General features: G+C 38.7%; 1 protein-coding gene across 1 annotated transcript; it reads right to left on the bottom strand.

Moving 5' to 3' along the window:
• Window positions 1-367: 367 nt before the first annotated feature.
• LOC128029225 (NLR family member X1-like) lies at window positions 368-9,310 on the bottom strand. The gene is made up of 9 exons (XM_052616867.1): window positions 9,147-9,310; window positions 7,689-7,812; window positions 7,151-7,220; window positions 6,967-7,076; window positions 6,200-6,822; window positions 4,528-5,951; window positions 3,472-3,558; window positions 1,414-1,665; window positions 368-1,310 (listed from the first exon to the last, which is right to left on the bottom strand). The coding sequence occupies exons 2-9, from the start codon at window positions 7,792-7,794 to the stop codon at window positions 956-958; spliced, it is 3,027 nt and encodes a 1,008-aa protein (XP_052472827.1). The 5' UTR covers window positions 7,795-7,812; window positions 9,147-9,310; the 3' UTR covers window positions 368-955.
• Window positions 9,311-9,718: the final 408 nt, after the last annotated feature.

The raw sequence follows: 9,718 nt of genomic DNA, 5'->3' as shown, positions 1-9,718 counted from the left end.
AGGAAGTAACCTTTGTCATCTGAGATCACTAAAGTGGGGTTGTCAATCCCTTCTTTTGGGTTGAAGGTGAACTTCCTGTGAAAAACATTTGCACTTTGCTAAACATATTTTCGGTATTTGCCAGTGAGATATATATATATATATATATATATATATATATATATATACACACACACACACAATAACACACAGGAGATTAATATTTAATCTCAGGTTTATGAGACAACACCTCAGACATCATAAGATCCGAAGAGGGCATTACATAACCAACTGTAATTAAGACAACTGACAACAAACTGCACTAAAATAAAATGAGCCGGCAGAATCCAGCATCTTATTAAGCAAAAGCCAAAGTATAACAAGAAGCTACCTTTCATCAGCATTTTTCGTTTTATTTTGTTGTTATTGCACACCAAATTTCAGTCTCAATTTGTTAGTTCAAACATTTTTTTAAATCACAGATAATGGCAAAAGACATGTTAATATTGCAGAACAACCTAAAGCCTTGTCTAGGCTACCTTACATTGTTAACCTTGTCTAGAGCACCATTTGACACACAAATCACACAAAAGATATTCAAAAAGGAGTGACACATTGTTTTATGATAACGAAAAAAAACCTGAATTCTCATTGAGTACATATAAGAAATAGCTTCTAATTTGTCAAAGATTTGTCATCGTGCAACAAGAAGCAGTTTTCAAGTATTCATCCGAAGTATTACGGAGTAGCAGATATTGATCTTTCCCTCAAACAATCAAATAAAACTCATTTGTCACAGCGTTTTCACAAAATGTCCTAATGCTAAAGTAGATGGATATGTAGACAGACAACCCTTTTAAATCTAACAAGTTAAATTTATTAGAATTATTAAGGCTGACTAGATTGAATTGGTTGGCAACAAATATCCCTCGGAGAAATTAAAACCCCCATCCCTTTAACTTCTATTACAGTTACATCATTTTGTACTGGTCCCGGTTCCCGTATCACTGCTCTTCTCCAGTAAGCGCAGCATTTGCCTCACAACGCTCTCCACTCGTCGGAAGTGCATCTTTTTCCAGAAACTCTGGTGCTGTTTGCGACCCCATTCCAGGTCTTTCAGGAAGACCAACAGTTGTTCGCGGACACGGCCTCTGTCCCAGGAAAGAGAATTTTTGCCAATGACGCTTAGAATGGGATGCCAGTCCTCTGAGATGTCCGAACCCTCTGTTACAGAGGACAGGACCTTCACCCGCCGGCCCTCTTTGACCCGAGGACCTCCACGAACATACAGAGACTGTTTACCCACATCTGTAAGCTGGTTCAGGTACAAACTGAGAGGAAGTAGAAGTATTAAACATTTGTTAACATGGAATCAGATACATTTATAAGAAAGATACATATTATTGGAGAATGAAAATGTATTTTTGTACTCACTGGACTGTGTGGATGTGGGGATGTTCGCGACAGGCGTCAGCCAGCATGAGAGCTGCACCATCTCCGATGTTGTTGAAGGCCACATTCAGCTCCTGTAACATATCATGCTGGCCCAGTCTCTCAGCCAGCATTTGTGCCGATCGGTCCCCTAGCCCAGTATGCATCAGACTCAGCCGTTGCAAAGAGTGGTTACCAGACAGAGCTTCCAGCAGATGGCTGATGCCAGCGTCTGTCAAGTAGTTGTCACACAACCTGTGATCAGAGTAAGACGAAATTCACATAAAATGCACAGGAAATACTTTTTTTCAGAAGATCATCACAGTAGGCTTTGAGACAATGGGTGATACTGAAAAAGCTGTGTATAAATAATTCTATTTTTCTGGGTTAATCTGTTAAATAATGTCAACATTTAGCAGCAATGTCTATTGTCTTATTTTTTCGGACTATAGACCCCTTAATCACCTACGTCACTGTGACGTCATCGCTCTAGCTGGAGGCAAAACATAAGGCAGAACTCATAGCAGGTGCGCTAAAAGTTTGAGGTTTTGACTTTAAAATATCTTCTTGTTGTGTTTTTGGCTGCCAGAATAGAAGGAACAGCACTTTTGTTTCAAAACTAAAGTTTTATCGGATCCTGGCAAACATTCCTTCACAGAAATCAAGAAGACAATTGTGGTTGAATGTAATACAGCGTACAGACTGGACGGAGATGATCATAAATAATGATCATGTTTGCAGCGCACACTTCATATCAGGAAAAATAATCTATGCATATGAACTGGTGTGTTGGTTTTATCTAGTAACGTAAATCAGCAAGTTTCTGTTTTATAGGTGAAAAGTCGCCAACCTTCAGTGCACTAGCTAGTTTAAATGTTAAACAAACATACAGCGATAGATGTGTGTGCAATCCTTTGAATGGTCTCTTAAAATAATACACATTGCTAATCATAGTTAGCCCAGCGATAGGTGACATTAGGAAATAATCCTTGACAAAATTCCCCAAACCATCCAAAAGTAATTCATATGGTCGTATGGCATACGGGTCAGGTAACCTGCTTCCATCCGCGAGAGTTAATTTACAAAAATAGCTGTCACGGTCCCACAGAGTCAGTCACTGTACATATTCAGACAGTTCCGAACCTTCTTCTGCATCCATGTTTAATAAATCTCTCCTAAAACGTGCTAGTTTACGCTTGTCAACATTGCTTCCGCGCCTCTTTTTGCCTCCAGCTAAGCCCCGCCCACCCGGAGACGTTGCAATGTTTACAAACTTTTAAGGGGTCTATATGTCGCACCAGTCCAAAAATACGTCATGACAAGAAAAAAAAAAAAAGTCGCACTGGACTATAAGACGCATTCATTTAGAACCAAGAACCAAGAGAAAACATTACCGTCTACGGCCATGAGAGGGCGCTCTATGCTTTTAGTGTAGACTACAGGAGCACAGAGCAGCATAGAGCGCACTCTCGCGGCTGTAGACGGTAGTGTTTTCTCTTGGTTAATTTCTTTTGGTTCATGTCAAATTAATTTTGATAATTAAGTCGCAGGACCAGCCAAACTATGAAAAAAAAAAAAAAAAAGTGTGAGTTAGACCAAAAAAACGGTAATTGTTTTCTCTTAGCCCATTACTTATGGGTCAACACAGTTAAATGCTAAAATAATGTGGCAAATTATTTAACAGAAACAGAAAGAGCTTTATTGCCAGGTATGTTTACACATACAAGGAATCTGTTTTGGTGACAGAAGCTTCCACAGCACAAACAGAATGACAGTGACAAGACAAGACAATAAAATAATTAAAATAGGATAAGGAACTAAGAAATAACAATATATTATATATATATATACACATACATACACACACACGTTATATTATATTATATTAACATGGCTTTTTTTACTATATTAAAAATCTTTCTTTTAAAGATGCAGATAGATAGATAGATAGATAGATAGATAGATAAATAGATAGATAGATAGATGGTATATAAATAATACTAAAATAACACTAAGATTTAGTAGTAAATTTGGGACATGTGCTATTGGAAGCAGGCTTACTGTAATGACTTAATAGTACAGTTGGGCTCAAGCAGGAGATCTCGCAGAAGAATGCAGGACTCAGGACCCAGGCTGTTAAACTGGAGACTGTAAACACACAGTGAGCAAAAACACACACGCGTACCATTAGTTTGTCAATTTCCCAGGCAGAAAATCAATAACTAATGAGGTAATTGTGCTTAGAAGTATTTATTACATACTGACTGCATTCTGCAAGGAAAGCAACTGCAAGCAAGTCAACAGTTGAATCCATAATAAAAAGTCACATGTTAAAAGGTCCATTAAGACAACAATATCAAGACAAACCAGTCTTTAGTTACTGTAACTTTCACTCAATAAGATGCATTAATTAACAAACGTTTTTGTCATTTCTAAAACAGGATTATTAAATCAAATACCTTATTAATATTACTTAATATTAATACATTAATGAAAGTAATTATTCTAGCACTTTTACTGTGCATCTAACAAAAAAAAGCTTTAGTATCACATGATTCTTCAGAAATCATGCTCATTTGCTGCTCAAGAAAGATTTCTTATTATTATCACTGTTGAAAACAATTGCGCTGCTTACTATTTTTTTGTAAACTGTAATACACACTTTTTTTTTTTTTCAGAATTCTTCAATGTGTATAGAAACTTTTAATCTTTTGGAACATTCTAAATACCGGTAATGTCTTAGCTGTCAGTTCACCCATACATTCCTTGTTTTCAAAAGCAAAAGCAAAACTTAGTCTGTTCCCTGGTTTAGGGCACTTTTCATCAGGTCATATTAAGAGAACCACCAAAGACCAGAAACTCTATCTTAGGCTGGTTTAAGCAGGTGAGGTCTGGATGGAGAGCAAAGTAATAATTTTCATTAATTATACATATGAATCTAATAAAGAAATATAGCCCATCTATAGAAAGATGAGCCCTGTTGTGCACTAACTTGCTGTATTTCAGACTTGTATTAAAGATCAGTCTGCTTCAGGTTGCCAATTTTATGCACAGAACTAAATGATTCAAGCATGCAAAACACAGACTAGTTTTCTCTATAGTAAGAGCACGTCTCACTTGAGGTTGCTAGTGTGATGGAAGGCTGGCCAAAGCATCTGCAGTAACTCTGGAGTGATGTGGCAGGAGGAGAGGTTGAGCTCATTCAGGTGGAAGCTTGAGCTCGTGCAGCTCAGAACCATGCTCAGAACGAAGCACTTGTGTGGCGTCATGCGTACATTCGACAAGTTGATGGTCTTGATGGACTGTAGGACTTCAGCTGTGAGTCGAGGGTTCTGGAACTCATACAGCAGGACCAGAAGATCCATGAGCTCCTCAGGAGGCTGCTTCTTCTGACTCCCCTTGATCAGGTGTTTCCTCAGCGCACGGGTGATCTGGGAAACCGTGTGACTCTTGATGCTGCATCCAAGCTGGTCTAACAGCCTCCGGTTCCCGTAATGAAGAAGTCCACCCATGAAGATAGGGTAGAGTTCGAACGCTCTTGTGTAGGTTTCCTCCTGTGGCTGTGGACCATGCACTCCCAGCAGACTTTGTTCCAGCTGGTCCAAAACATCTTCATTGAAGCTGTCCTCCGAACGAAACATTTCTGCCGTCATGGTGTTTGCAATACGCCCTTTGCTGAGGCTGCTGACTCGCTCAAAGAGTTTCGGGAACAACTTAAGCAAATTGAAAACGGCAAAGATTCGGAAAGGTATGATTTTAGAGAGGATGCTCAGGAGGCTCGTGATGTCCTCACCGGCGTGTCCCAAAGTCTCCGAGACTTCCTTAGTCAACTTCTCCAGGACGCTTTTGTTCTCGCCAAGAACAACATAAAGAGCTGCTAGATATTCCTGCATGGCGGGAACAGCAAACACGTAGCGCCTACCACCAGATTCAGGATCTCTACCATGATCATTGCGGGGAACCAGAAAGAAGTCAAGCACATCTGTGCGAAACACCGCCAGCTGCTCGAGCTCTTCGTCCGTTTTAGTCTTTCCGCCAACCCACTGCTCCAGTTCTTCAGCGGAGAACGACGTCCGCTTGTTGGTGACGCCGTCAAAAGCTAGTTTACCAACAGTACGGACCACATAGAGCATTAATGAGTTCTGTTGCTCTTGTGATGAGACGTTTCCATCCACAGTTATCACTTCTCCTCCAAAGTTGAGCCTCATGAACCTGGTGTAGATGCCAGTGAGAGTTCGAATTGGTGACTTTGTATCAGTAAAATGCAATAAATGAAGAGTGGCACATGTAAGCCAGCAGTAAGAAGGTAAGAAGCAGGCGGTTGCTAGCTGACTCTCCCGCTGTAGATTTAGGTAAAGCATCTCTATGAGCGTCTCGGCTGCCTTGCCCGGCTTGCCTTCATTCTGTTGCAAGAGCCTGCTGGTGAAGTAGGCACTCTGGCGATCAGGATCACTGAAGCCACAGATTTGTACATAACGATTTACGTATTTTTTAGGAACTCTGTCCACAGCAGATAGTCTCGTGGTAACCAAAATGCTGGCCTGTAAGAAAAGCAACAGGTCTTAGCAGCTATTCATTACAATAAACTTTCATCTAAAGGTGGGGGTCAATGACAAGTAATTGTCCCCATGTGCTTAGTTCTTAGACATGTATTCTTTGAAATATAAATTTAAATATACTGCATACTGCAATTTACGTCACAAAACCTCCACCAATTTAATCTGGAGCACGACATCATTCAATATGCCAGGTCACAGAGTAAAAAGCTCCAAAGATCTGAGCCTCATACCTCAGGTAGCAGGTATTTCCTAAGCAGATTAACAACAACAGCCTCTGATGGGAGAGCCTCATTGGGATCGCTGCATAACTCTGTGGAACCGATGCGAAAATCCAGCTTCATCTTCTCCATTCCGTTGAAGATGAAGAGGACATCCTTAGCCTTGTCATTGTCTCCACTAAGATAAGGTGTCTTGCGAAGGTGCAGGTATTTCTTGCCCACAAGATCTCGAAGGGATGTCGGCTTGGATAAATGGGAAAGATCCTCACAGGAGAAGGGCAACACAAGTTTGAACTGGGAGAAAACCGATCCAGCACACCAATCCAGCATCAGTTTACGGACGACAGTACTTTTCCCTGTGCCGACAGCCCCATACAGCAAAACATTTAGTCCTCGTGCCTTGTTTCTATTACTGTTAGCATCAAACAGCTGCTCAGCCGTGAGAGAGGGACGTGGAGATGTGCCTGTCTTTTCTTTGAAGGGGTTAAGACCTCTGTCCTCATCTGGATGACGCTCTAAGATAAGTGGCTCCACATGCATAGTTTCGGTAGAAAAGTAGCCACCGAATTGCCTCTCCTCTCGAGGAAGGTGACTGAACCATAATGTCAGCTTCTGTTTGTGGATCTCAATGGGATCTGTGGATTAATTATAACACAATCATGAAAGACACTGCTATTTTACGAGCTGAATTTGTATGAATTTGTGGGAAATTAATCTCATAAATCAATAACATGGAGTAATATGCCATCGAAATGTAAATGATTGATACGCAAACTCACCTGTGATGGGTTCACAGGTACAAAAGAACCTGGGGGTGGATCCAGAGATGGAATAGCACATAGATGTTCTAAGTTCTCTCCATGTATTTTTATAAGAGCTTGTTGTCTTGCTGATGAGACATAACACAAGTAACATCAAAACATATTCACTGAAAACACACGAAATGGAGAACATTATACTTACGTTGGAAATGAGAAGTGATGGCGATTTACGCTACCACAGATGCCAACTGTTCGGAGGTTTAAGTTAAAGGCTGAAATAAACAATCATTATTTCTTTAATTATCCAAACCAAAAAACGAATTTTCAGAATTATTTTACAAAGAAATTATTCAGCAAAGACAAAAAATTAATCAAAGAATAGAATTTCCATAGAAATGTAAAGCTGCCCAACTGTTTCGAATATTGCTAATAATAGCAATTTTGGCACAAAATCAGCATATTAAAATGATTTCTGAAGGATCATGTGACTCTGAAGACTTAAGTAATGACTGCTGAAAATTCATCTTTGCCATCACAGGAATAAATTTCATTTGAAAATATATCACAATGGGAAGTTATTTAAAATTGTAACAATATTTTACAATATTACTGTCCGTAATGAATTTTTGACATAACAAATGTAGCCTTGGTGAGCATAAGAGACTTATGATGGACTTATGACCACAAATAAATAAAAATAAACCAAACATTTGAATATTTTAAGTCTATCAAAAACCTACTTTTCCGAAGAGCCCTGGTGTGAAATTTGCAGCAGATATCTCTTGGCAACCCTTGGCATCTCCATCTTAACACTTCTGTTCCAGACGGCCTCCCAAATCGCCACATTTCGACTTTAAAATAACCCTTAAAGGATGATATGTTTTGTCATAGAGACTCAAAAGGTTAAACGGGTCTGGAAATTGTGTAGAACAGGTAAACAAATGCTACTATCAACACAGCAACGTAAATGTACCTGGCAAAATCAAGTCAAACCTTGTAAGGTCCCTCCTCTGGCTTTGTGTTTCAATGACACATGACACTTAGGCTACACAGTTACATGATACACAAGTTCATTTAACAACACACCCAAAGTGTTCATTTTGTTAAGGCCCACGATCTAAAGAAACTGCATGATGCATCACTAAGTGTGACCAATGAGCTATTTAAGATAGCTCCTAATTCAAATCCAGGCAGGAAGAAAACATACATTTTTAAAAAATTATAATAATTCTTTACATATGCAAGATTAGCTGAAATTCATCACTCAAGTTAATATTAATGATTGATCAAGACAAGTGACTGATCTTCGTCTGTGTTTAATACACAACCAAACATGTTTTCTCTCTAGTGAATGTGATGACGACTATGAGCAAGACACTAGGTAGTGACCCTAGGTGACCTTCCACCACACCTGTGCCTAAAACCGGAAACTCATTTTCATGTTATTTACAACATAATTCATCCAGAGACCAGATTAGACCAGTGGCTGCCAACTTCTGTTGTAATAATAAATAAATAAATTACAAAATATGACATCAGCTGAATGATGTACATGTTTATTTTAGTTAAGATTTGATTTACGATTATGTTAATATAACTACATTTAATGTTATATAATGTTGCGATTTATTGGTGTCCGTCACAAGCTTAAAGAAAGCTGTAAACACAGCTCTGTAATCCTATTTAAAACTGTAGTTTTTCTCTTTTAAAATAAAACCACTACTGTTTTCCGGTATTTTGCTTTTCCGCGTACTGTGTTCAATCACGTCAACCATTGAGTAGTACAGCTGCCACTCTCTGTAAATAGCAGGCTACAGTAAATTAAAAACTCATTACAAGCATTTCATTTGTTTAGTTTATCATCTGACTTACATAGCCCTGCCCCACAAAAAAAAAAAAAAAAGGAATTCCATATACAAATGCAATTTTTAAATATATACGGATCAAACAGTTTGTCTATAAATGTGTGACCGTGCCCGATATGAATTCTCAAGCGTAAATGAAAGATTCCATATCGTTCTGTTTTGGAATTTGACGCAAACTCAGCTCTTATTTGCTTTCAGAAGGGTCATGACTTTCATTTCAATATTTATATCAACCGTTAGGTCACTGAATCAGAGCAACGTAGCGACTGCTCTTATTCACATGAGAAACCAGACGTAACGATTAAGATGCTGGTAATTGCTGTAGACCTTTACCTAATCTAGATGCTCTATATAAGGTGAATTCTCCATTGACTTCCTCAGGATTCTACCAGCGCTCTGTATCTGTCACGCGGAACACAACCGAGGAAAGCGTCCATTCCTCGGCAGAATGATGAAAGCGTACCGCTTCGTCTTCCTGATAAGTCAGTCATAGTACCGCCCACATAAACAAATTTCACCTTTCAACCTTTCTCTTTTTTTCTGTCCATTTCTTAAGAATTTTTATATTATATTGCTTTTTCTGTTATGTATTAATCCATAAGTAGCCTAGTTTATTATTTAAATGTATTTTGTATGTTTTGTACTTACTGTTTATTACTGTTTGTTTTGTGCGTACTTTAATATTTTAATATTTTCTTTTTTAAATAAACTTTGCTCTTCGTTTTTACTTCGCCCCTTGACTAAATAAAAGCCATAAACTAGACAGTGAAGTCTCATATGCTGATTAAGCACTTATGTATTTGCAGAGACTTTGTAAAGTTATCCTATCAGCAGATTTAAATCTACAAAAGACAAGCTTTCTTCTGTGCTGATTGGGTTTTAAGTCTGAAATTGCCACCAGTTAA

This window comes from Carassius gibelio, chromosome A15 (assembly GCF_023724105.1).
Source record: "Carassius gibelio isolate Cgi1373 ecotype wild population from Czech Republic chromosome A15, carGib1.2-hapl.c, whole genome shotgun sequence".
Lineage (NCBI taxonomy): Eukaryota > Metazoa > Chordata > Actinopteri > Cypriniformes > Cyprinidae > Carassius > Carassius gibelio.
The sequence above is the reverse complement of the archived record's forward strand: the minus strand, read 5'-3'. Positions and strand labels throughout refer to the sequence as shown.